Source organism: Myotis myotis, unplaced genomic scaffold, assembly GCF_014108235.1.
Source record: "Myotis myotis isolate mMyoMyo1 unplaced genomic scaffold, mMyoMyo1.p scaffold_m19_p_1, whole genome shotgun sequence".
NCBI lineage: Eukaryota > Metazoa > Chordata > Mammalia > Chiroptera > Vespertilionidae > Myotis > Myotis myotis.
Window position 1 is genome coordinate 116,798,674 of NW_023416313.1, and position 27,295 is coordinate 116,825,968.

General features: G+C 52.5%; 2 protein-coding genes across 8 annotated transcripts in view; one reads left to right on the plus strand and one right to left on the minus strand.

Annotated features, from left to right (window-relative positions):
- The window catches only part of LOC118675872 (dual specificity protein kinase CLK3), a 104,955-nt gene extending 87,772 nt beyond the window's left edge, over positions 1-17,183 (plus strand). For 2 of the 5 annotated variants that reach the window (XM_036348735.1, XM_036348746.1), the window contains exon 9: positions 7,364-7,509. In XM_036348735.1, the coding sequence (XP_036204628.1) occupies positions 7,364-7,377 (14 nt within the window). In that variant the 3' untranslated portion in view covers positions 7,378-7,509. The other 3 variants (XM_036348786.1, XM_036348793.1, XM_036348777.1) reach the window with 3 other exon arrangements.
- A 420-nt stretch (positions 17,184-17,603) lies between these two features.
- EDC3 (enhancer of mRNA decapping 3) overlaps positions 17,604-27,295 on the minus strand; it is a 121,466-nt gene continuing 111,774 nt past the window's right edge. For all 3 annotated transcript variants that reach the window (XM_036348821.1, XM_036348806.1, XM_036348814.1), the window contains 2 exons: positions 26,027-26,244; positions 17,604-19,891 (listed from right to left, as the gene is read on the minus strand). In XM_036348821.1, coding sequence (XP_036204714.1) covers positions 19,557-19,891; positions 26,027-26,244 — 553 coding nt within the window. In that variant the 3' untranslated portion in view covers positions 17,604-19,556. The remainder of the gene's footprint in view (positions 19,892-26,026; positions 26,245-27,295) is intronic.

Consider the following 27,295-nt stretch of genomic DNA (forward strand, 5'->3'; position numbering starts at 1 on the left):
GCCTTCTCGCTGACATTGTCCACTGTAGGCCCCCAACTTAACCAGCATGCACACCCCATAAAAATAGTCCATCTCGACCCGAGGAGGACAATCTACAATCCTCAAGGGTCTGGGTTGAGAAATACAAAAACTGAGATTTTGTTTCTTACAAATGTGTAGTTGCCGGCTTTCTTGAGCAGCTAACAGCCTTCTCAGAGACCCCAGTTTGAGATAAATTGATTTAGACCAATTCCACCTTTTGTAAGGCTCAAGGCCAGCAAGGCACTGCTGCTGAGACCCCCCCCTCCCACCTCCCTTTCCAGCCAGATCAACAGATTTGCTTCAGTAGGGGTTCCTGCAGCACAGCAGGGTTCCATTCTGGGTTCTTACAACTCTCCATCCCTGTGACTCCAAGCCATCTCTTTGGTGTGCTTCTCTGTGTCTCCGGATGTGTGTCCATATGTCTGTCTGCCTGTGCACATACATATTTGCCCAAGAGACTAGGAGAGGTTACTGGCCAGGAGTGGCAGTCACTAAGCTGGAGTTCAAGTCAGGTGGACAGGGCCTGGGACACTTAAGCCCTTGCTCTGGCCCCTGTCCTACATTTCACAGTAACCCCCCCACCCTCCCTCTCGTTTGGTTCAGGGACTATGTACATCCCACCTCCATGTCTCTCCTCTCTGGGCCTTGGTAAAAGCTTTGTTCCTTCACTCCTGGAAAATGCTCCTGTTCATCTTTCATTAAAGTTCAGTGGCCCAGAAACCCTCAATATGGGGAGGACCTTCCTATCTGCTGCCCCCTTGTGCTTCTCCTCATTAGGCACTTAAATTGTAATTGCCAGCTTGATGACTGTGTGGCCCCAAACCATAAGCTTGGGGATAGGGCGTGTTCTGACCTGAATTTTGTTCTCCCCTGCACAGAAGAGGGCCAGGCATAGTAGATGCTCAGTGAATAAATGAATGGATGATGGAACATAATGAGAAAGGGGCAGAAGAAGGGGAGGAAGTGTAGGATAAAGCATCCTAAGGAGGAGGGAGACTAATTGGCTTGCAGAAAAGACAGGGCAGTGGGGAAGAGCATGGGGAAGAAGGGGTTGAGGGGAGAGAGAGGAAGGAGGAGCATACACCTGGGGAAGCCAGTCCTCATTATATTTCTGGAGTCTCTGCAGTTCCTCCTCTTTAAATTTCAATGCAACTACCACCTCCCCCATCTGCTTTCCAATACTCAGCCATCTTCTGAAACTCTTCACTAAGAGGCACTGTACCTCCTGGACCTGAAGTATGCTAGTAGAAACAGCAATATGGACACAGCCTGGACCCTAGATCGCCTTACCCCATTCTCAATGATTTCAAGTTGCATGGATGTCACATTGTCTTGTTGGTTGGGATGGGGACTGGGGCAGAGATGCCTCTTTCACAGCTCCTTGCACACACAGAACTCTCTGCCCTGGGCACTTCTACTCCTCAGCATCCTGACAGAGCCTGGTAGATAAGGTTATTCAAGTCCCCCCAGGCTGGCCCTGGGCCAGCAGGAGGGGCTCAGCCATGTGTAGTGGAGACAGGGCTTGTTGAAGCTGAAATGCTCAAATGCTCCCATAAAAAGCCAGACTGTGACAAACAGGAGTGCTAATACTTGGGGAAGGGGGGCTGTCTGGCTTTGGGCATGTTTCAGGGTTTGGTGACAGAGGCTGGCTTACCTCGTGCTCACAGGGCCACCTCACCCAATGTGAAAGCAGGGCTCCCACCCAGACTACAATGTGAATGTGCTGTGTGGAGGCCCTGCTCTAATCTGTCCCTCTTGGTTATTCTCTTTACTATGGTGTCCCTAGAGTCCCTCACCCAACTTTGGAATCCCCCAAGGACAGTGCCCAGGCTCCCCTGCATCTCTGTCACTGGCACAGGTGGGCACAGCCTGGCTCAGTTGGTGCCCTGGGTTTCCTATGGGGCTGACCCTGCCAGCTGCTTGACCCATTCCTGGTGAGCTTCAGCAGCCACTCCTGCAGTAAGGTTGTGTAGTGAGCCTGGGCAGGGGGTCTCAGCTGGCCCCATGGAGACTCCCTTTTCCATCCCAGCTCTGCGCCTGGCCCTGCAGGCCTGGCTCCAGTGTCTCCTGCAGATACATTCAGTCCAGGATACCAGGTCTCTTCTCAGGCTTTCTTTTAGGAATGAGAAATCCTAAATGGTAGAATCTCAGGCGTAACAGCGGTTGGACTGCAGGCTTTGGCGAGGGAGACTGCTCCTATTCTATTCAAGAAAAAGAGAGCTGTTTTGTTACTAGGAGGCAAGGGCTTCCGGGTTCTCCATGGTGGATGGTGGGAGAGCTGGTAGGAAGGTGGACCCGACTTACCCCTTAGAACTTAGCGCCCGGGATAGGAGCCTGAGAGCCTCTGCTTCCAGGAGCCATGGAAACCGTGGCAACACTAAGCGGTGGGAGGAGGGGACACCACAGGGTCCTCCCAACCTCGTCGCAATGGTTGAAATGGTGGCGTGGACGCGACCGCAGGCCAAGCATTGGGTCCCGGCAAAAACTGGCAACTCAATCTCTGGCCCCGGAGGCCACGCTAAGGGGGTTGGGGGGGAGGACATCTAGGGACGGGGACATCCGGGCTCGGTCGTCTCTGACACTTGAAAAGGCCCCAGAACTCTCTATTGGGGAGTGGGTGCATTTGGTTGGCAGGGGACTAGGAACCGACCTTGAGGGTGCCTTAACGCATCCCGTTTTTACTTAGCTTCGGCTGAAAATGGTGGAGCTGGCGGAGAATTGGGCAGCTCCTCAAGCCACGCCGTCAGGGCCGTCTAAGGGGGAGCCAGAGACCTAGGACTTGAGGGGCCTCTGCCACTCGGGAGGGGATGGCTCCGCTCGGACCGCGCCTGCGGGGCCGGGGAAACCCTGGGCGCCGGGAGGGGCGTGGCGTGGGCGGGGCCGGAGGGGCGTTTCGCTTCTCCCGCCGCCGCCCGGGCCGGGCGTGGGAGCGATTAGGGCCCCTCCGGTCCGCTCGGCTGAACCGCGCCTGCGAGCTGTGGGGAGTGCACGCTCACAAACCGCGAGGTCTCCCGAAGGGCTCGACCTAGGGTTTTCTATTCTGGGAAACGGCCTCGTTATCCCGCCCCGACCAAGCGCGGGGCAGTGGGTGGGAGGGTTTTGTTGCTCCCGGGGTCGCCGAGTGACTCGGAGAGAAATGGCCAGTGGGGCCTGACTGCGGCGGGGCGCGGGGTCTACGCCAGAGCAACAAGGCTCCAACCTGCTGCGTTGCTCGCGGGAGAGCCTCCTTCGCCGGCGGCCCGCCTCTGGGGTCCTGGGCGTCTCCCCATAACACTGCTCGGCGGGCCTACGGGCACTGGGCGTGCTGCCACTGCCCCCACCCCCCAAAAAGAATGTGGTCTCGTTTCTTCATGTAAGCGGGAGTTACGACTGCCTTCCCGGGCCTCGGAGCTCGCCGGGTCTTCACGGAGGCGACGGCGTAACAATGCCTTCCTGCGCGCGAGCTGGGCGTGCGCCGTCGGCGTCGGGGCGGCCGAGCGGGCTGAGCCCTGGGTCCAAGTCGTGGCTCCGTCTTTCGGCTCCGAGCGCCCGCTGGCCTGGGACAGCTCCCTCACCAAGTCTCGGAAGCCTACGTGCTTTGCGACACGGCAGGGGGCGGGCCAGGGATGCCCTTAGGCTTTCTCGGAACCAGTCTCTACAGACTCCGCACGGACCTGGGCGGAGAAGGCGGGTCCTCCAGAGCCTTCGAGTCGGGAGCTAGAGCAGCCAGGCTAGCGAGCTGGGGCTGGAGACAGCTGCGTCACGCGAGGGGCGGGCCCGCCGCGGGCGGAGGCTGGGGCCGGAAGCGGAAGAGGCGCTGGGAGCGGGAAGTGGGGCCTAGTCGCCGCCGGAGCCTGGGAGACGGTAAGTGTGGTCCCAGACCCACCGCAGCACGATAGGCTCGCCGGATGCAGGTCCCTGGCTTCCCGAGCTGGTGCCGGCCTGCCCCTTCTTCTCCTTGGCCACCGCAGGCCCCGAGTCCTGACGCCCCGGGTCCCCGACCTCTCACCCCTGACCCGCCGCTTTTCCCCCGGGGGGCGGTCACCATAGACCCCGACCTCTCGTTTCCGCGGTGTTGGAGGCCGAGCCTGCGCGGCCTCTGAGGCCCCTGAAGGGATTCCGTTTCGGCCCTGCAACTGTCCGCGGAATGGGGTCGGTTGCTACCTAGATCTCCTGGAGGGGCTTTCAGGTCCCTCCCCTGCCCCCGGCTCGAGGCTGGGTCCCACTCTCCTCCCCTCGCGGCCTGGAGTTTGATTCCGACCCAGGCTGGCGTTCCTCCGCCCGCCCCGGTCTTTGCTCGCCGCCGTGGGCGGCGGTTACGGGGGACGAAGCTTTGAGATCTCCGGGACCCGGGGCGGCAGGAAGGGCCGCGAGCTAGGGCCACAGGCTCCCGCGTGTTTTATTGTGTTGACGGAGCCGCTCCAGCCCGGGGGAGGGGCTAGGCCCAGCTGACAGTACCAGTGCCCGAGCTGCGCCCGTCCGGGCGTCTGTGCTGTAGTTCCGGGTGCGGGCACTCTGGTGTGGAGCTGGGGTGGGAGTTGCCTGAGCCAGGCCCCTTGACGCGGAGGAGTTGGCGGCCTTCCAGCTTCCCTCCTCCATGCCCTTGAAAAGGAGTGTTTCACTCGGTGGCGGCTTGCAAGGTGGCGGGTTTGAAATTGCAGTGGTGGAGAGCGTCAGCCAAAAATAACCGTGGGGCGCTGGGGTGGCTGGATCCGGGAGGGCAGCCGCTGACCTGGCTGGCTGCTCTTGTCAGCCCAGTTCACTGGCCAGGAGAGCAAATGAGAAGCCGACTAGGTCTGTGCTCAGAGAAAAGCTGGCATCTCCGCCTGGTTTCCTTCATTGTGTAGAGCAGAGTCTTCTTGAGCATGATTGTGGCCCTTAGCTTCTTTAAATAACCTGTTTGCTGGGGTTTCAGAGAGAGATAATTGAAGAGAAATGGGCCCTAAAGCTCTGGCTGGGAATATAATGAGGGGCACTAGATAGACCTAGTACTTACCTGCCTAGAATGTGTTGAAGGAGAGGTTATTTCCTCTATGATTGCCTTATGTGAAGTACTTTATAGCTTATCATCTCCTTTGCCAAGTTGGCTGGGAGATGTTATCTGCATTTTCCAGGTATAGTACATGGTAACCAAGACCTAGAGTGGCTTGGTCAGGAGGCCAGCACTGTAGGGTTTTCTACCCAGAGTTCTCCCCCCATGGTCCCTTGGAAGAGACTTATAAAATGCCCGTAAGGCATTTAACACAGACTTTGGTGTTACCTGGAATCTTTTATATATATATAATTTCAGAGAGGAAGGAAGAAGCAGAGAGAGACAGAAACATCAATGATGAGAGAGAATCACTGATTGGCTGCCTCCTGCACGCACCCCCCGCACCCCCTATTGAGCCTGTGCCCTATGTGCCCTGCCTGGGAATTGAACTCTGACCTCCTGGTAGGTTGACGCCCAACCACCGAACCATGCCAGCTGGGCTACCTGGAACCTTTTTAACATTAATGAAGAACTCCCTTCAGTGCCTCTTGTGGGCACAGTCTTGGGTTAGGCATTTGACCTAAAAAGATATGCTAGACATCTTAGTAAAGGGATGACATAATGTAATCCGCACAGAAGCTGAAGGTCAGTAGTTGAATAACTTGCCTAAGGTACACATATAGAAGTGGCAGTGCCAAGATTCAGATTGACATCTGTCTGACACTGAAGCTGTGCTCTTTCCTCTAACATGAACATGTGTTGACTTAAGAATCATCTAGATCCCAGGAGGGAGTCTTTGGCTTGATGTGGACTAGACCATGGCCTCCAGCTCTGGTGCTTTGTCTGCCCAGTAAGGATGGGCAGGGCATCTATCCTTGCCACTGGAGCATCATCTGTGTCACTTAGGGAGATGTGAGATACCACCTTCATTTCATAGCTTGGGCACCTGACCCAGGGTAATTGCAGGAAGACAGTGAAACATTAGTCAGCTGATCATCAAAACAGAACAACATTCTAAGTACTTGAGGAGCTATGAGTAATTTTACATAGTATTTACCTCCAAGGATTGCTGGGACCTGGACTTCCAGGTAGACGGGAAGATACCTGCTCATGGGTGACTTGAGGGCAGAGACTTTCTTAGAATCACAGAGAAGCTCCCAGGAGTTTTGTCAGATATGCCTTGCTGCTCTGCGCATTCCATTTTGCTCTTTTCCTGACAGACTTCTCATGAGATGGGCCAGTCTCAGTGAGTTTGTCCAAAATGTGCTTGGTCAGGCAAACCCAAGACTGACCGACCACCTTTGGAGGTTGGCTATGTCCAAGTGAAGGGTTGGGAGTCAGGGTGGCCATGGTCTCTGGCCCAGCCTTCCCATGGAGGCAAGCATTGTCAGAGTTTTTGGGGTGGGTGGAATAGGGAGCTGGCCTCACATAGCTATCTTTCTCCGCTGGTGGCTGATACAGCCTGGCAATTTCCTGTAGTGGATATTGGTCCTTGCTGAGCAAGGATAGTGATGTGGGCACTTTTGGTATGCCTCCTTGAGCACATCAGCCTGAGATGGGTGCAGGAGAAAGGTTCTAGAGCAGAGGATCTAGAAGAGGGACAGTACTGTTGGCTAGAGGTGAAGCATTGCCCAGTATGGCACTGAAGATGTCTGGATGGTGCTGAATGGGTGTTGGGCAAAACACTTGGGTGCTCTGTCTTAGCATCTTTACTGGTGCTGACCCCGAGTATGGACCAGCAAGGGCCGGCCAGACCCCCATATCTGCTGGGCCAGACCCTCAGGTGGGCTAGGGAATGTTTGTGAGACCCTTGGACACCTTTTCCTCCAAAAGCTGGTCTTGTTTATGCCTGTAGCTCCTCATACAACTTGTGTCCTTGCAGCTTTGAGTGGGGTCCAATTCAGGGCCTCCACAGGCTGTTCAACTTGAGCACTTTCACCCTTGGCTCCTACGTGTTGGCACCCTGCCAACAGCCATCTGACTCTGGCTTGACAGAGCAGGTGCTTCGTAGGACCCCACAGTAAGGCAAGAGGGAATTGAGCATAGGAGGCTTCCCTTTCTCCCTGTCTCTTGTGATGGATGGTGCTTACCAACCCCGCCCTGTGTTCCATCTCAGCACCTGTCCTGGCTCACCTGGTTCCCCAAGTGCTCAGGCCATCAGGCCAATCAGTGATGCTGTGCTGGGGAAGCAGCTTTTTGTTTGTTCATTTGTTTGTTCTATTGTCTGCTCTTTGACCACTGTGACCTCAGAGTTCTTTTTCACTTCATAAACCCCTGGAGGGGCTGCCTCAAATGGAACAATGAACCTCTTCTTCAGGAGTGCCTAGGCTGCTCAGGCAACCAGGTGGCTGGCTGCATGTTTAGCAGGGCTGTCCATTTCTTGTGGCCTAGATGCATCACTGTAAGCGATACCGCTCCCCTGAGCCAGACCCATACCTGAGCTACCGATGGAAGAGAAGGAGGTCTTACAGTCGGGAGCACGAAGGGAGACTGCGATACCCATCTCGAAGGGAGCCTCCACCCCGGAGATCTCGGTCCAGAAGGTGAGAGAGAACTGGGTCAAAAGGAAGGGCTCCTTCCCTCACTGGGCCTGGGAGACAGTGGAGGCTTGTGGCAGCCCTGGTCTCCTTTAAGTGACTGCTGCCTCTGCTTGGCTAGATCACTGCCCTGTCCTCTTTGGATTCCTCCCTGATTTCAGCTGCATTCCCTGGCCTCAGTGTTTACTTCCATTCTTGCTGCCCCTTCTTTCTCTGCCCTTGAGACTTCTTTTCCTGGCACACACTCGATTTTCTAGGCTAGGCCAGCATCTCTCCTGCCAACCTCTGAGCCTTCCTCAGTGGGGATTAGAAACTTTAGTTCTTTCCAGAGGTTGGCCCCTAGTCCTATCTCAACCCCAGACCAAAATGATAGCCTCAGCAGGCCACAGGGAGTTCCGATGCATTGGAACCCTTGGAGGCCCTCCACTGTGATCACTCCCCAGCGCTCTGCCTCCTGTGCCACTGAAGGGATGCCGTCAGTAGCTCAGGTTCTGGAGGTTGGACTTCATATACATATACTCCCCCTCCCCCACTTCCCTCAGTCTCACTGCCTCTGCTCCAACAGGCTACCCTTATGAGTCTTTTGCAGGGGCCTCACCACATACCTCTTGCCTTATAGCAGGAACCTGGCTGGTGGGAGGAAGGGCCCTATCTGACCAATGTCCCCATCACCCTGTTGGCAGCCATGACCGCTTACCCTACCAGAGGCGGTACCGGGAGCGCCGTGATAGCGACACATACCGATGTGAAGAGCGGAGCCCATCTTTTGGAGAGGACTACTATGGATCTTCACGTTCCCATCATCGTCGACGGTCCAGGGATAGAGAGCCGTACCGGACTCGCAAACATGCCCACCATTGCCACAAACGCCGCACCAGGTCTTGTAGCAGTGCCTCCTCGGTGAGTGGTGGCCAGAGTGTGCTTGCTGGGGCTTTAAGGCCTCATCTGTCCGTAGCCTTTTCTCAGGTTGGCTGGTCTGGGTGAGTACTGCTAGCCCTGCACACGTGCATTTGGTGTGTGTGCGTGCGTGTGTTTGTGTGTGTCGTCTGCTTTAGGTACAGGGCTGAGCAAAGGGCCTGGCTTCTCTATCTTCTGGCCCATTGGCGGTGTCAGCTGAAGGGGCTCTGGTTGCGGCGCTGGCAGGCTCCTGGCCTGTCTTGTCTCCACATTGCCCCAGGTTCAGGCTGCTTGGGTGCAAGAGGCCAGGGATACCTCTTAGAGATCCTAACAGGATTGCTGGTGTGTGGTCTGGAGCTGTATGGCCTGGTCCTTCCCACTGAGAGATTGCCTCCACACAGCTCAGTGCTCTGACTGGTGTGGATTGTACCAACTTCTGCAGTCTCACTTCCACGCCCCTCCCCAAAGGCCCGGAGGCTGGAGTGCCTACGGGTAGGGGAGGGTCTTCTTATCAGCTCAGGCTGGAGCTTCCCTTTTGCCCTCCAGCCAGGCCTTCTTCAGCCTAGCCCAGTGATGGTGAACCTATGACACGCGTGTCAGAGGTGACACGCAAACTCATTTTTTTGGTTGATTTTTCTTTGTTAAATGGCATTTAAATATATAAAATAAATATCAATTAAAAAAAAAAGTCTTTGTTTTACTATGGTTGCAAATATCAACAAATTTCTACGTGACACGGCACCAGAGTTAAGTTAGGGTTTTTCAAAATGCTGACACGCTGAGCTCAAAAGGTTCGCCATCATTGTCCTAGCCTCTTCGCATGAGAGGCAGTCAAGACGAGGGATGAGCTGCCTGTGTGATGGGACATGTAAAGAAATGACAGAAAGGCCTACAGCTCTAGGCCTTGTCTAGTTGAAGGCCACTTGCCAGGAACAGGGCCTGGTGGTGTTTCTAGTGTGCAAGGTTGTGTAGATCTCTGCTGAGACCAGGAGCCCACACTGTAATCACACCTCTGGGAAGGAAAGCCTATTGTGTGTCTCCAAGGTTATGTGCTGTCTTCTCCCCCTCCCCCGCTCCCCTCCCTCCCTCCCTTTGCCAGCCATGAGGCCCCTGAGGAGTAGTGGCGGAACCAATGGAGGGGCCAGGCGTCTTCTCTGCTGAGCTCTCTGGTGACTACTTTGAGTGGCCATGGGTTGCAGGTTGACTGTGTGCACCCATCATGGCGTGGTGGCCTCTCTGCACACTGCCACACACTGCCACAGGAGGGCAGTGCAGATCTGTGGCTCTGTGTCTCTTTTGGTGCCCTCTATTGTCATGAGGCTCAGGATGTGCCTGGCCTATGAAATAGCATGGGTGCCATGGCAGAAGCTGGCTTGGGGCCTGTGTGGGCCATCATGGTAGGAGGCCTGGAGGTTGACCAGCCCAGAGAATCCCTGGCTCCTTCCCTGTTTGAGGTTGGTGGTAAAAAGGTTGCTAATGAAGGCCATATCTGGTGATGATGTTAAGTCTGGCCATGGATGCTGTCTGGAGGCCTGTAGTAGCTTGGCTCTGAGTGGCAGCTGTCGAGTATGTGCAGGGCTGTGTGGGCAAGAGAGAGGCAAGCAAAGACAGGCTGGGCATTCTGCAGCTGAAGCCAGCGTGGCTTCCGACCATTCTGGATGATGGACCAAGGCTTGGGACAGCCACACTCTTGCGCCGTTTTCACTGCGTCTCCACCCTGGCCGAAGCATACTGGGAGGGTCTGGGAGGGGAACACTTAGTAGAGAAGGGTGTCAAGGCTGTGGCTCTCCGCATGGCCCGGCCCCTCAGCAGCAGAGGCTGGTCATCTTTCTGAGCGTCCAAGTTGTCTTTACATACCTGTAGCTGTTTTTACTTTTCTGTTTTTGAAGTCAGTTTGTGTCTTGACGTGTCCCTTGCAATATCCCTATCGTTATATATGCTGTGTGCCTTATGAAATGCTGGGATCTGGAAAATCCAACCAACCAACCCACCGGCTCCTCACCGTCTCCACCTCTGCCTTTGACTGACACCTCAATCTGTCAATCGGAACCGCCTACCATGCGATTGGTCGGATGGCGTTTCGGGGGGCGGTGCATGCAGAGAAGCCAACAGAGCAGTAAGCGCAGCAGCCGGAGTGTGGAAGATGACAAGGAGGGCCACCTGGTGTGCCGGATCGGCGATTGGCTCCAAGAGCGATGTACAGCCACCTTTCGTAAAACTTTACCTCTCTACTTTCTACCCCCTTGTTAGACCAGACCTCTCCTGCCCGGAGGGGCCTCTAGTGCGCGTGGTGCCTTAGTGGGGCCACCAGTAATTGCCTGAATGACACAAACACTAGCAACTTCTGTTTTTAAGAGTGTAGCAGTGAGAGAGAAACCTTTTTTGTTTTTGAGAATTTGAATGCTGTGAACTTGCAGGAGCTGCCGACCCTCTGCCCTCCAGTCCCTCACGCCCTGCTTCTTTTCTCTCCTAGATGAGATTGTGGGGAACCTGGGAGAAGGCACCTTTGGCAAGGTGGTGGAGTGCTTGGACCATGCCAGGTGAGCTGTAGCTGCGAAGTGCTTATCCTAGCTGTCTCAGTTGAGCCATGTGCTGCCCATACATGATTCTTCTACTGTTTTAGAGATGAAGAAACATGCTCAGGGGTTGCCCATATTCCTTAGCTCTTGTGGTGGGGCAGTGCTCCCTCATTCAGAGGCGTGCTTGGAGGGGACAGTTAGTCTCAGCAGTCCAGTTGGTCATGGAGCCCCAAGATAAGATAGTGACGGTGACTGAAAGGAAGCCTCCCAGTTCCAGTTTAAACACCTTGGACCCAAGAGGTTAGGGTTGGGATTAGTGAGCATAGGGTCATGTAGACTATACTGTGACCAGAGAGAGAACTGGCAGATCTGAGAGATGTGGCACATGGTGGCAGCTAAGCTCTCTGAGCTGTGCCACTCTGAGTAGCTAGAGGGAAAATTAACTTCTGGAGTCATTATGGGGCAGGGCTCAGGGTCCTTCAAGGGACTCAAAGGGAATCAGCCATTGGGGTTGTGAAGAGGTAGAATTCAGCTCACGAAAAGGGCCTTTGAACCCTGAATGCTTCCACAGGCAGCCTCCCTGTGTTGAAGGTTGGAAGGCCATCAGGAGATCCTGTTCTAGGAGGAGGCTGGTGGCCATTCCTATGAGGTCCTGAAAATCTGAGAATATGAGATAGGGAGAGAAAAGCAGGGTGGGGAATATCTGACCCTCGGGCTGTATGAAGCCTGTGAAATCATTTGGTCTGGCCCTCTCAAGGCATTAAGGGTAAGTTAATTAAATGTTCGACCAAATATAGCAGGCTAATGTTTTAAGTTGATAATTTTGTATGGCCTGCCAGTGATGTTATAAATATCCAAGTGGCCCTTGGCAGAAAAAAGGTTCCCCACCCCTGCTCTATAAGATACCTCTTCTCTGGGGCCTGTGAGCCTTTCCTAAGTTACCAAGGTAAGCCTCCCAGAGGTCTCAGAGGCTACACCCTTGCAGGAGAGCCGATTGCTCGTTCCCCACTCAGCATCTGAATTCTGGCTGTTCCAGCCTCAGTAGATCATCCTACAAGTCACCTCTGGGGGTAGGGGTGGGGCTGGGGGGATGCAGAACAGGAATTGTTAAAATTCTCACTGGACACTCAATGACCTGTGGCTGGTAGGCAGGCAGGTGGGGGTGGAGGGAGTGTGGTAAAGGGAACAGCCCTTGGCCTCCTAGTGAGAGGCCCTTACTCCGGGCACCCTTAGCTCTTGCCAGGGAACCATTTGTCCATTTTTGCAGACGTGATTAGGAAGGTCAAGAGACAGCCTGACAGGGATCGGAGCTGACTCGCCTACAGGTTGAGTTATTACTGAGTGAGCTCTGGGGCTGGTGTTGGTCAGTGGGAGAGGCCTCTGCCCCTCTGCCCACTCTTTCTTGGGGAGCTGGGAGGTAGCTGAGACCATAAAAGCCTAAGGTGCTAGAGGAGCGTGCTGTTAGGAGAGCAGAGGTCTGATGTTGCATGGGACAGGCTGGGCGTCCGTTGTCTGTTCTCCTCAGGATAGGCCCTGTCTCTTGAGTACTGGGTGGTGTCTGCCAAGAGTTGCTGGGTTGGTGTGGAAGGTGGGGGAAGAGCTGGGCAGCTTTTCATGAGAACCTCTGCTTCCTTCCCTGGTGCCAGAGGGAAGTCTCAAGTTGCCCTGAAGATCATTCGCAACGTGGGCAAGTACCGGGAGGCTGCCCGACTAGAAATCAATGTTCTCAAAAAGATCAAGGAAAAGGACAAAGAGAACAAGTTGTGAGTGTCAGCAAGGAGTGAGGAAAGCATCCTCTCTAACCCTAATTCCCTGGACCCTTCTGGGGCTGAGCAGTAGTATCCTCTCACTTGGTTGGCATCATAACTTCTCTGTGCATTCAGAACTAGGGGAGTTGGGTAAGTGATTCTTGCTGGAAGGAGCCTTTGGATTCCAGCCCAGGTTTTACCACAACCAGCTCAGAGTTCTGAAGCAGGCCTCTCACCCCTGCATTTGTGGGCCTTACTGAGCATTAGACAAGATATAAACTGGAAGCTGGGGCTCACATAATCAGACACCCAAAGGAGAGCCACCTTTGGCATACAGACTCAGGAATTTCCATTGAGAGAGTTGAAAAAGGCACTGCTAGTCCTGTGGAGTATCCTGGCATCATTCTTTCTTGGAGATGCAGGGATTATGCCCAATATCTTATGTAGGTAGGCAGGAGACCTCAAATCAAAATGCCCCCCTAGCCCACCCCCCTCATAGCATTAAGTTTAGTCCTTGCTCAAAGCTGATCTGGGTGATGGCTGGTGGGAGATGTACTCTTGCTGTTAACTGGTTCTCTTTGTGTATCTGCACCGTGGCCTGGGAGGGAGTGGGGACTGGCTTCATCTGAGGGAAGGGGTGGGGCAGCCAGCCCCCTCAGCACAGAGCCTGAGCCCCATCCATCTTTCTCCCCTAGCTTGTGCGTCTTGATGTCTGACTGGTTTAACTTCCACGGTCACATGTGCATCGCCTTTGAGCTCCTGGGCAAGAACACCTTTGAATTCCTGAAGGAGAATAATTTCCAGCCTTACCCCCTCCCACACGTCCGGCACATGGCCTACCAGCTCTGCCACGCCCTGAGATGTAAGTATCTACACTCAAATGGAGCATGAGGTGGCTACATGCCTGGCAGGAAAGTCACCTGGTGGTCTTGCTCTTCCCATTCACTCGGGCACACTGCTAACCATTCTGCTGAGCCTGGGACATATCAGGGCCCCTTTGACTGAAAGGCATTTAGGTATGAATCTGTAGGTGGAGAGGTCCTCTAGGGACCTTTTGAGCCAGCCTCTGCCCACCAACACTCAGGAGGAAAGAAAGAGCTGCTCTAGAATTTTCCTAGCTGCCAATCCTGTTCCCACCTTCCTGCAAAGGATGAAAAGGTCCAGGTGACCTGGGAGATCCACCCACAGCTCCTGCCCACATGGACACTACTACTTCCCATCTGCCTACTTTGACCGCAACCAGCATTGCAGAATTTGTGGTGGTTGGAGCAGGACAGGAGGTAGATAGACCTAGAACAGGGACTGTGTAGATGGAGGGGATGGTGAAGAGCACTCCAAGCAAGGCAAGTAGCTCAGTGATGGCTTGGATCTAGCACATGGTGACACTCTCTCATGAAAAAGGGCCCATGTTGGGGAGAGATGGGCCACACTGCTATGGGGGTCTTGAGTGCCAGATGAGAGCTGGAGTCTGAAAGTGCTGGGATAGGGTTTAGTGGGATAGGGATTGGAGGAAAAAGGAAGATTCCCTGCTTAGGGCTAGGGATGAGAAGAGGCAAGGCTGGCTTCATGGATGTTACTGAATTTGGTTTAATACTCTGTTGCCACCAGCTTGACACCTAATTTATTAATAAAGGGACCTGCATTTTCATTCAGCAGCCCCCGCAAAGGATGTAGCTAGTGCTGGGGAGAGGGAACCACCCCAAGGCTGATGCTGTAGCTTTGGTGAGAGACCAGGCTGAGGAGGACTGGTCCCTGCAGGGAGAGGTGGAAGGTGTTTTGAATTGAAAGTCCCCCCGCCCCCATCTTCTCAAGCATTTGAACCCTCCAAGACCCCAAGCACAGAGAATCTTTGAGAAGGAAGCCAGTGTAGAGGCAGAGCTGTGTCTGTTCCCTCAGCCCACTGCTGAGGTAATGGTGTGAGGGTCTCTGGCAGACTGGCTTTGGAGGATGGATCTGGCCTAGAGCTGGCAGGAGCCAGAGAAGCCCAGGTTCTCAGAGCCTGCTTCCCCCTCTCTCCTGCCTCTCCAGTTCTACATGAGAACCAGCTGACCCACACAGACTTGAAGCCAGAGAACATCCTGTTTGTGAATTCTGAGTTTGAAACGCTCTACAATGAGCACAAGGTATTGATGGGGAGAGGGGGAGGCCCCACTGCAGAGCGAGGTTCCCCCTGGGACAGAGTTCTGATCTGGCTCTCCTTCCTTGCCTCTCAGAGCTGTGAGGAGAAGTCAGTGAAGAACACCAGCATCCGAGTTGCTGACTTCGGCAGTGCTACCTTTGACCATGAGCATCACACAACCATTGTGGCCACTCGTCATTACCGCCCACCTGAGGTGATCCTTGGTGAGTGGCTATACAGCCCCCCACCCAGATAAAGTGGGCTCTTGCTGGGAGGGAATGAACAGAGGCAACAGTGTGCCTGCCTGCCTGCCGCCCACTGGCAAGCAGCCACTATGGTTGTCAACTTGGCCTGGCAGAGAAAGGGACCTGTACTGGGGTTTGGGCAAGAGTCCTGTCAACCAGTGTGGCAGCTGCCTTGTGACCTCTAGGGTGAGAGCACAGAGCCTCATAGCTTCTCCATTTTGGCTTTCAGAGCTGGGCTGGGCACAGCCCTGTGACGTCTGGAGCATTGGCTGCATTCTCTTTGAGTACTACCGGGGCTTCACACTTTTCCAGGTAAGGCCCCTCCCACACTGCCCTGCTACCCTGGGTGCTCATACTTTAGCAGGCCACAGGGGCCTGGTGTGGGAAGACCATCTGAGACCCACCAGGATTGAGAGTCATAGATGCTCAGAGAAAGGAAGAGGTAGGGATAGCTGAAGCACTCAGGGAGTCTTAAGCTCAGCCATCAAGGAAGAAGGGTAGGGGCTCAAAGAGTGAATATTTGAGGCATGAGGCACAGCATAAGTGAGGGTGTGGAGATGGGCTGGGGCAGTTTGCGTTCTTGAGAGCGAGAAACATGGCCTTATCCTTGGCAAATGGTAGCAGGCTGCTGCAAGGCCACAGAAACTGGGAAGGCACTTTTTTTCTCTTGTCCTCCCTGAGGGGCTGAGGCTTGTACTGAACCCTGCTTGCTCTATCCCCGACCTTCCATAGACCCACGAAAACCGAGAGCATTTGGTGATGATGGAGAAGATCCTAGGGCCCATCCCATCACACATGATCCACCGTACCAGGTAAGGACCCCTGGCCCATAGATCTTTCCCATCTTGCTTGTGGGTCAAAAAGCTACTGCACAGTCTTTGCAGAAGATGCTGTGGCTCACCCAGGCTCATAGCTTTCCCTGTATGCTCCTCCGAGTGACCTGACAAACCTGCTGCCCTGCTGGGTCAGACCAGGACTCCCTGCCTGGCTTTGCTGCCATTCCCCAGGCTCCTGCTATCTCCACACCCACACCCACACCCACAAACGATTCCCTCCGTTCCTTCCCTTTCAGGAAGCAGAAATATTTTTACAAAGGGGGCCTGGTTTGGGATGAGAACAGCTCTGATGGCCGGTATGTGAAGGAGAACTGCAAACCTCTGAAGGTCAGTTTCTGGCTTCCCCCAGCTCAACTCATGCCAAGGCACAGGGCACACATATAGCAGAGAGACAGGCCAGGCAGCTAAAGGCTGCCCCTTTGCCTGGCACAATGAGAGGCTGCTGGGTGCTGGCAATGGGGCTTCTTTCAAATTGCTCCAGAGGGGTTCTTAGCCTACCCCTTCCCAACAGGGTGGCTATGAATATAATTGGGGAACACCAGAACACCAGAGACCGTACTACTTCCAGCCCCCCTCTTCTCTCAATTTTGGGAAGAACTAGGCAGGACTGAGGTGAGGGGGAGGGAAGACTAGACATGACCAGGAAGCCTCTGTCAACTGCATTTGGTGCATTGACAGGTGATTTCTACCTACCTGTGAGGACTTTGCATGTGTGGGCAGAGGCACCAAACCAGCAAAACAGCCTGACAAGTTCAGAGCAAAATGCTTTAACAGGCATAAAAGAATGGAGCCACTCACTGTCCAAGAGGGCAGTCAGGCCTCCAGGAGGCATCAGTGCCTCAACTCATGCAGCAAGGCTTGCCACGCCCCTGCCATCACACTGAGATACCTTGTGTCCCTGAGCAGAGTTACATGCTCCAAGACTCCCTGGAGCACGTGCAGCTGTTTGACCTGATGAGGAGGATGTTAGAGTTTGACCCTGCCCAGCGCATCACACTGGCGGAGGCCCTGCTGCACCCCTTCTTTGCTGGCCTGACCCCTGAGGAGCGGTCCTTCCACACCAGCCGCAACCCCAGCAGATGACAGGCACAGGCCACTACATGAGGAGATGGAACTGGGCTGCCTGGCCCTCTTTCTCCAACTTCTAACCACCGGGCCCCAGGGCCAGAGCCACCCAATGAACAGTGCAATGTGAAGGAAGGCAGGTGCCTGCAAGGGCGGAGACATGCCCAGCTGCCAGAAAGCACAGATTTGACCCAAGCTATTTATATGTTGTAAAGTTATAATAAAGTGTTTCTTACTGTTTGTAACCCCTGGTACCAGTGCGTCGTCTCCAGGCTCCTTGCCTTCTCCCTTCCCCATCTTATTAATAAAGTCTTTCTTAGCAGTGCAGCTTGTGGAGAGCTAAGTATGAACTGGGCCAGGCACAGGACCAACCAGTGAAAAGACCAGAAGCTGGGGTGTTCCTTTGGGCCCAGAAGGGCAATTTTAGCCTTTAGCCTGCTGCACGTAGGCCCTGCCTTGCACCCGTTTCCCACTGGCCTTTATATAAAGGCCTTTAAGGGGAAAGACCTGCTGTAATTCACCAGGGGGCATCTAGTTTTACTGGCTGTATGTGCCCCAGAACTATGGCTTATGAAGGCTGTCAAGCATGGGACAAAGCGGGCTCCTAGGGCTTCGGTGCAGTATCTCCCTGCAGCCCATAGAGCAGAACTTACCAGAGCACAGGACTGTGTCATTCAGCTTTATTTTAGTGCTGGTTTTTGGTCCCCCAAGAACTACTTGAATGAATCTTGACTACCTGATTGGGGCCCCTTGGGGACTGGGCACTGTGGGCAGGATGCCTCTGACTGGGAAATGCCCAGCTGAGGGCAGTGCCACCGGGGGAGAAAAAAGAGGCTTGAGCATAAATTCCCAGTGGCCCCTCAAGGCCATCCCCCCTAGGCCACAGCAATTTACCAGAGCAAGCTCTTTGGGGCCAGGGTTGTCCTAGCTCATTTTCCACTGTACCCAGTCAAGGGACCTAACCACAGTAATAGGCAGCCAGAACTGCTTAGTGATTGCTTACTAAAATGCCTGTAATCCAGCACAGATTATGGCCCTGTGACTAAAAAGGGGGCCCAATCTTGGGAGCTGCTTGGTCCTGAGAGTGAGCAGAGGCCAAGGGAAGATACACAGCACAGGGCTGACAGTCTGTCCTCCCGCTGCTGGAAACAATTGAACATTTGTGGAAGGATGGGAGGAAGAGGGACCAGCCCTCTCTGCCCTGCCTCATTTGTTCCTGGCTATGCTCCTATAGGAAAGTGATAAGCAGCCTGAAACCAGTGCCTGCCTACCGGTGTCCATGATCCTTGGTGAGCTTTCCCACTCACCCCTTTAATCAGACTGGGTAGGCACAAAACATAAGGCAGTCTGAAGCCCTGAGAAAGGCATTAAAGCACAAGTCTTTTGCAAGGACTGCTGCCAGGAACTCCAGGGCATGGCTTCTATCAGCCCTCAGGGCCTAGGCCTGCGAAGGTAGGGCAAACGTCAAACTCAAGGCCGGCAGGCCTCATGCCTTATTTAAGCCAGCCGTGAGTTTGATATGCTTGGTAGGGGCTTAGTGCCTTAGGATCTGAGCAACAGTGTGTTTCTATGGCTGAGCCCCATTAGCTAGCTTACCCAGAACTGGCCTCATTTTGGCATCTCTGAGATAAGGCTCTGGTCCCAAGCCTATTCAGACAGGACAACCAAAAAGGGTTCCAACAAGGGAGGGACATGTGCCCTGCTCTTGGATGATAGCTACAGGGGGGGAAAAACAGGGCTATGTATATGCTGGCAAAGAGTGGCCTAGGACAGAAGCACCAGGGAGCCTCTACTGGCTCAGCACCAGGGGCCTTGCCTCAGACTAAGCAGATGCTCCCCCTCCCCTCCCCCCACAGCTAGAGAGGGTACGGGGTTAAGGAGCAATGCTGGCAAGATGGGCATTGTGGTTCTACAGTAACATAACCTTATATTACCTGCGATGATGCCACCCTTTTCCTTGCCTCTCAAGAGTGGTTTAGAAAGGAGGAAGGACCCTTGGGGGAAAATCCCAGCATAAAACTTGATCAGCTAAGGAGAAAGGGTAAAAAGCCCTCAAATCTACTTGTGGTGGGGTTTAGGGGAGGCCTCACAGCGCTCAAAACGAATGGGGAGTGCAACTCTGTCCTTTAGTGGATAGCTGCAGTGCAGTCAGCTGTACATGATCAGAGAGGAGACAAAGCCACCAGCTCTGAAATAGAGGAAGTACAGGCCCCCAAACAGGACCTACCCAACCCTGCAAGACGTTCTTCCAGGCCCAGTGGCTGTAAACCTGAAACAGTTTGTAAGCTGCCTACGGTCTGTAAACAAAGCCCGACCTGGCCATGCAGGGGACCGAGTGTAGAAATGCCTGGAGCCATTGCACACTCAGCCTGCCACCTGACTCACACACCCAGTGGGAAAGCCTTTCCTGGCGAAGGGCAGGTGACAGGTCAGCTTTAAATACATATTCTCAAAAGAAAAAATATATATGATCTGTCCTCTCACAGAAGAAACAAACCCAAAAGAGAAAATTTTAACAATAAGGTCCATGAAGCTTCACATCCTCTTAAGGCATTCGTTGTCTAGTTCAATGTCAGGAGCAGCAGGGGACTACTGGGTCCAGCCTGTCCAGAGTCCCTCTAGGCAGAGTGTAGTGGGATTACAAACTTGCAGCCAAAGGGTGAGTGGTAGTTGATCCCCACCTCCTGGAATACCTGCTGGGGAATGCCAATGTCGCACAAATAGACGCGTCCCGCATGCTCTCCTAGTGGGAGAGGCAGGCCCAGAGCCAGTGACCACTTGGCATCAATGCCCTGTTCGACTTCATGCACTGGAGGATCTATGCTGAGTACTGGTGCCCGGTTCTGGTTGGCCCAAGCCACAGCTGCCTTGTACCAGGGCTGATCCCGCAAGAAGGCGTTCTCAGGACAATCCAGACAGTTGATCACCAGGTCCACGGGACTAGTGGGCAGATCTGCAGGTGGAAAAAAATATCATCTGAAAATCCCTCTAAGCCAGAGGTTCTCAACCTGTGGGTCGCGACCCCTTTGGCAGTCAAACGACCCTTTCACAGGGGTCGCCTAAGACCATCATTACGATTCATAACAGTAACAACATTACAGTTATGAAGTAGCAACGAAAATAATTTTATGGTTGGGTCACAACATGAGGAACTGTATTTAAAGGGCCAGAAGGTTGAGAACCACTGCTCTAAGCAGAGAACCTAGGTTGGGAGTAGAATCCAGGTGGCCCTTCAAGTGTCTTGTTCAGACACTACTTCAGTGCCTCTCCATAGGCCAACCTTCTAAGGCTGGGCCAGGCCTGAGGTCTGGGAAGTTCCAAGGCTTGGAGGGATGGATGCTAGAGACCAACAGCATGTCAGCAAGATGGACCGCTCTCCTCATGGAACTCACAGGCTGAAGCACAGTCCTGCTGGGTGTGCAGACCTTCTCACAGCATAATCTGACTAACTTCCTGGGAATATTATGAGCTCTAGAAAGGTGGGGTCTACTGCCAAGTCAGCACTCACAGGGAGGCCCTGACTGCCATTTGCTGACTGGCCCTAGAAATGAGCAGGCAAGCGCATGCTCACTTACTCTACTCTGGGCTAGCCTACTCACCCTGCTAGAGCCACCTGATCTAGCTGGTCTCTTTACTAGTCTCATGGAAATGGGTCTTCCTTGCAGCCCAACTTAAGAATGGGGAGGGAACCTATCACTTCTCCCAGGCATTTACAAAGGCTTCTCTTCTATAACCAGGCCTCTGGGACAGTATACTAGTAACAGATGTTTTTTTAGTAAGCATGTAACTCTTGACCAAGGTAAGAGGTTAAACTGCGAATAGCAGAAATCAGACCAAACTCAAGGGTTGGCATCCTCAGGCTTGCACAATTGGGACAGCGGTTCTCAACCTGTGGGTTGCAAACAATGAAAATACATCCTGCATATCAGATATTTACATTATGATTTATAACAGCGAAATTACAGTTATGCAGTAGCAACGAAAATAATTTTATGGTTGGGGGTCACCACAACATGAGGAACTGTATTAAAGTGTCGTGGCATTAGGAAGGTTGAGAACCACTGCGTTAGGGCAACCAGAGAAAGAACTGCCTGAAATGGGCATCATGTTACAGATTATAAGAAGGGGAACTCATAGCAAGCCCCCTTCCCAGCTCTCAGCCTAAAGTAATGACTTTTTACAAAGAGACCTTTGGCTTCCTTACTTAAGACAGGGCACCATAGGTCTGAGTACCCATAGGCCTGAAAGTTAAGAAACTGGCTCAAGCTCTGGCCCCAACTCGCCATCTGACCCCTGGCAAAGCCCTTTCTGTGGGCCACATTTGTTCTCTCCACTTTTCCCACTTAAACTCACTCTGATAAGATTTTACCCCCCGCTACTCCACTTGAAACTGCTCTTCCACACTGCTAAATCCAGTGGTCAATTCTCATTCTTTAGACAACCTAGAATATACTCACCTCTGTTCACTTGTATTTCAGGTACCAGACTCTCCTAGTTTCCCTTCTCCTTCACTGATCACTCCTTCTCTGGTCTCTGATTCCTTGACTTGTAAACAAAGAAAATAGTCTAACAACTTCTCTATCTACTCTCCCTTCCTAGGAGATACCTTATCCAGACTCATAATGGCTTTAAATACCACATACACACTTATAACTCCAGAGTTGATCCCTTCACTAAACTCCAGACTCTTATTTACATATATAAATTTCCACCTGTTTATCTAGCGGCACCTCTGAGCTTCTGCTCTTTCCCCAAAAACCTCGTCCCTCAAGTCTTCCTATTTCAGTGATGGCACCTCCATCCTTACAGTTACTTAGGCTGAAGACCTTGGAGTCACTCATTTAAAAAAAACAAAACTCTTCATTGTTGAGAGTATTACAGATGTTCCCCTTTCCCTCCCCATCGTCCGCCTCCAACATGATCCAGTCCCGCCCCAGGCCCTCACCACCCTATTTATCGTGTGTGTCCAATATGAATTCTTTGGTTAATCTCTTCCTCCCCTCTCCCCTTAGAGATTCATCAGTGTGTTCCATGTTTCCATGCCTCTGGTTCCATTTTATTCACTAGTTTATTTTGTTCATTGGATTCCTTGTTCATTTGTTCTGAGTTTTAGATTCAATTACTGATATATATTTGTTGCCATTTTATTGTTTGTTTTTAATCCTTTTTTTTTCTTCTTCTTCAAGACCCTTTAACATTTCATGTAATGCTGGTTTGGTGGTGATGAACTCCTTTAGCTTTTTCTTGTCTGTGAAGCTCTTTATCTTTATCTGACCCTCAATTCTAAATGAAAGCTTTGCTGGGTAATCTTGGTTGTAGGTCCTTGCTATTCATTACCTTGAGTATTTCTTGCCACTCCCTTCTGGTCTGCAAAGTTTCTGTTGAAAAATCATCTGACAGTCATATGGGTGCTCCCTTGTAGGTAAGTGACTGCTTTTCTCTTGCTGCTTTTAAGATTCTTTGTCTTTAACCCTTGGCATTTTAATTATGACTAGAGGCCCAGTGCACGAAATTCATGCACGGAGGGGGTGGGGTTCCCTCAGCCCAGCCTGCACCTACTCCAATCGGGGACCTCTCCGGGGAAGTCCAACCGCTGGTTTAGGCCCGATATGTGGGATCAGGCCTAAACCGGCAGTTGGACACCCCTCTCACAAACTGGGACCACTGGCTCCTAACCACTCACCTGCCTGCCTGCCTGCCTGATTGCCCCCCCAACTGTTCTCCCATGCCGGCCTGATCTCACCCCCAACTGACCTCCCCTGCCAGCCTGGTTGCCCCCAACTGCCCTCCCCTGCTGTCCTGATCTCACCCCCAACTGCCCTCCCTTGCCAGCCTGGTTGCCCCCAACTGCCCTCCCCTGCCAGCCTGATCTCACCCCTAACTGCCCTCCCCTGCAGGCCTGATCTCACTCCCAACTGCCCTCCCCTGCAGGCCTGACCTCGCCCCCTACTACCCTCCTCTGCCTGCCAATTTGTTTCTGATTGGTCAGTTTTTATGCCAGTCAGCATCAAAAGCTCTGCCTCCTAGGCAGCCACTGGCTCCTCACAGTTGACCCAGATGTGTTTCTGATTGGTCAGTTTCTATGCCAGTCAGTGTCAAAAGCTCCGCCTCCTAGGCAGCCATTGGCTCCTCACAGTTGACCCAGATTTGGTTCTGATTGGTCAGTTTCTATGCCAATCAGCATCTCTGGGCCTATCAACGGGGCCTGATCAGAAAGGCCAGGCTAATCAGCAGCCCTGGTGGAGGCCTGGAGAGAAATGGAGGCGGGGCTGTTGGCCGGGCTGGGAGAGAAAGAGAGGCAAGTTCTGATCAATAGCTGCCACAGAGGCTATGGGTCAGACCCTGCATCTTTCTCTGCAGGCCTCTCTCTGGGCCTGATCCACAGCTCCCTAGGCCAGTGGTTGGCAAACTGCGGCTTGCGAGCCACATGCAGCTCTTTGGCCCCTTGAGTGTGGCCTGAAGTTTCAATCGCACTGTACATGTGCGCCCACATGTGGTATTTTGTGGAAGAACCACACTCAAGGGGCTGTAGTTTGCCAACCACTGCCCTAGGCAGTCAGTGCTGGGCCGGGGCGCCTGCAGCGGCCCCAGTCTGGGTTGCCATGGCAACCCAGCACTGACTTCTGGTCTGGTCAAGCCGTTGGTCGTAAGGGTTGTTAGGACCCTGGCTCTTTATTATATAGATGTGTCTCGGTGTGGGCCCCTTTGGGTTCCTCTTGTTTGGAACTCTCTCAGCTTCCTGGATATGTAAGTCTATTTTTTTCTCCAGGTAGGGGAAGTTTTCTGTCATTATTTCTCCAAATAGGTTTTCAATATCTTGCCCTCTTTTTCTCTGGCACCCCCATAATTCAAATGTTGGGACGCTTGAAGTTGTCCCAGAGGCTCCTTACACTATCTTCATATTTTAGGATTCTTTTTTCTTTTTGCTCTTCTGATTGTTTATGCTTCCTCATATTCCAAATCATTGATTTGATTCTCAAAATCATCTACTGATGAAGCCCTGTAAATTATTCTTGATTTCTGACTGGACTTTTTTTGTCTTTGACATTCTCATTAAGATCCTTGAATGTCTCACTAAGTTCCCCGAAGCTCTTTGAGTCCCTTGAAGATCTCACTAGGATCCTTGAGTAACCTTATAACCATGGTTTTGAACTCTGTATCTAGTAGTTTGTTTGCTTCCATTTCTTTCATTTGTAACATGTTTTTCTCCGAATTTTGGCAGCTTCTATATGTTTGTTTCTATGTATTAGGTAGAGCTGCTACGTTTCCTGGAATTGGTAGTGTGGCCTTGTGTAGTAGGAATCCTGTAGAGCCCAGTGGCTCAGCCTCCCCAGTCACCTGAGCTGGGCACTCTAGGTGTGCCCCTGGGTGGCTGTGTGCACAGTCTTGTTGTAGTTGAGCCTTGATTGCTATTGGCGTCACTGGGAGGAAATGACCTCCAGGCCAATCGGCCGTAAGGACCAGCTGCAACTACAGTGGGAGAGCTGCTGTGCAGGAAACACCCCTATGGAGCAGGACTTGCTTCAGTGGGGCTTTGGTGCTCACTGAGTCTGCTCCTTGAGTATGTTTCTTGTGGATGTGTAGAGTTGTAATCTGATATGGTCTGAAGCTGTCCACCAGGTGCACTGACTCTAGGGCCTCCAGAGAAGTGAAAAGTCAGCCTCTACCCTGGGCCACCCAGCAGGAGCTACAGAGAGATCTACAGATGGCTGGTATTTTGTATTGGGCTAGGAAGTGCGCAGGCGAGACCCAGCTGTGAAGCAAGGCAGGCTGCTGCTAGTGCCAGGCCTGGAGCCAATGATTGAGAGGTATGGGGCACACTGAGGCCAGCTGCTGCTTATTTAATTTTAGAAAAGTCTGAAGCCTGAGCCAGGACAACCCATTCATATGGAAAAGCCACTGCAAACAGTTTGGGTGAGGCAGGGTCGCAGGGAATGGGTGGGATGAACAGTATGGGCCAGGTTGATGGAGACTCAGATATGGTGATGCCTTTGGCACTGTGGTGGGAAGGTAGGTCTCAGCAAAGGAACAATGGCCTCTGCCAGCACTTCTGTCTGGAAGAAAGCTGCCACACAATTTAGTTCCTCCCCGTATGTCCCTGGATTCTTTCAAGCTGCTGCCCCAGCACTGGAGCTCAAGAGGGAATGAGTCTAAGTTTGTGCACCAGCCCTTTAAGAGGAACTGCCTGGGATTCCAGCAGCCTCCGTGTCACTCAGCCACAATTCCTGCTGGTTTTTACAGCCTGAAGTTATAGAGACTTCTCTTCCCAGGACTGGTATCCTGGGCGGAGTGGTCTGGTGTGGGGCTGGGACCCCTTGCTCCACACGGGAGGGCCTCTGTGGCCAACATATCCCTCCTGGTTAAAAACATGCCACACCTGGGTGTTGGACTACACTATTCCATGCCTCCACCCCTCCTACCAATCTCAATGTACTTTCTTTAATTCCCTGGTTGTAGGACCTCCATTCAGCCAGATTTCAGGTGATTCTGAATGACAGTTGTTCTGTGATTTAGTTAATTTTGATGTGGACCGTGAGCTGGATTATACCTTTCTTCTATTTATTCCTCCAGTGACTTTCTATCTCACCCTAGTAAAAGTTCAAACCCCTACAGTGATCCATCCATAGGCTCTTGTCGACCTGACGTGGGAATATCTACGTCTGTTACTCCTTACCCAACACTCTCTTCTCTGCTTTATTTGTTTCCAAAATACTACAAAAAATGTTACTTATTCATCTGTCCTAACCAGAATGTTAAGCTCCATGGAAGCATGGATTTAAGAAAAACAAAACACAAGAACTATTGCCTTATCCCTACTGTCAGGAACAGTGCCTGCTCCATTAATATTTTTGAAATGAACAAATGGATCAACAGCTCTCTATCTGAGTTTGGGACAAGGAGGGTAAAGGGATGGGAAGTAGGCAAGTCAACACCAAAGTAGTTCCCATTTGTACTATGACTCCTTACAACAGGCAGAGCAGCCTATACACATGGTGTTTTTCCACCTGTCGCCACTGGGCAGTACAACCAGACCATCAAACTACTGAGGAGGGAGGCAGCCTCAGCCCAGCCTTGTGCAAGTGCTCACCTTTGAGACTAGACACTTGTTGGCCTTGGGTCTTGCTGAAGAGAGACAACTCATTGGTGATGGACTCGAGCATCTTGACAAAGTTGGGCAGGAAGAGGATCACCTGGACATCATGGTTGGCTAGGTGCCTTCCACAGCTGATACCCTGAGCCCCCTTCACATGCGGCCCACATAGCAAAGCTACTGTAGGCCTCTGGTGAACATTTTTGGGATTCAACCTGGAACAGAAGTAAAGACGCATTCTCAATTGCAGACCTGGCAATCCCTTGCACCCTAAACCAAGCGAGTACCTTGGCACCTGTTGCTCTCAGAGTTCCTGATGCTCCCAGGTTGCAGAGGTCTACAGCATGTTCCATACCCCAGTGTCAGTCACTTCATCTGCTGGATCTTCTCACTAGGTAGTTCATCCAGATCTTGTTCCATAGAACACTGTTTTCTTACCAAGAACATTTACTGTTCTCACAGTGTGAACCTATTAGGTCCAAAATCTGCTTAACCTCAGCAGCCTTCTTTACTTTTCTTCCCCAACATGCCTGCCCCACTGCAGTAAGTCTGGTCTCATCATTCTCTCCTGCACTCGTAAAGCTCTTTCTTGATTCTGCTCAAACTGTGTTCCCTGCCCAGAAAGCCCACCTTTTCTTTGAGATCCAGCTCAAGGCTCACCTTTTCCAGGATTACTCTGGCTCAGCTTCTAAGAAACTCACAGTAAGCACCAGACGGATAGTTCTAAATCGGTTACCAGTCCACGTTCTCTCTACTGAGCTTCCAGTAAGCATTAATAAGGGCAACTTTGTAGATACTAATAGGACCAACTTCATAGGATGCTGTGTGGATCAGTTTTGAGAACAGAGCCCAACACACAAAAAGTGCTCCTAGATGTTGGCACTATCATAGTACTGGTCATAGAGGAGGCAGCAAGCTAGGGGCTTTCCAGCCTCCTAGGCTGGCAATTGACTTGGACACCCACTTCTTGATGACATCACTTTCAGTTTCCTCTCAGGTCTCAGAGAAGCCACAGGTAAGGTTGGAGGATTAGCCCTGGAGCTGTGCCCAACCCAAAGGCAGTACAGTCTGCCCCCAGGGCAGGAAGGTAGGGGGAATGTACAGAAACAGGCTTAGGTCCCTGCATGGGGTGGAGCAGTGACAGTTACTTACTGGTCTCCCAAAGGGAGGAAGTTGACAGTGCTGTCAAACCAAAGAGGAAATCCCTACCCTCCAAATAAATTTGGGGGAATACCATTCATTTCTTCTACTATATTTGCATCTTCA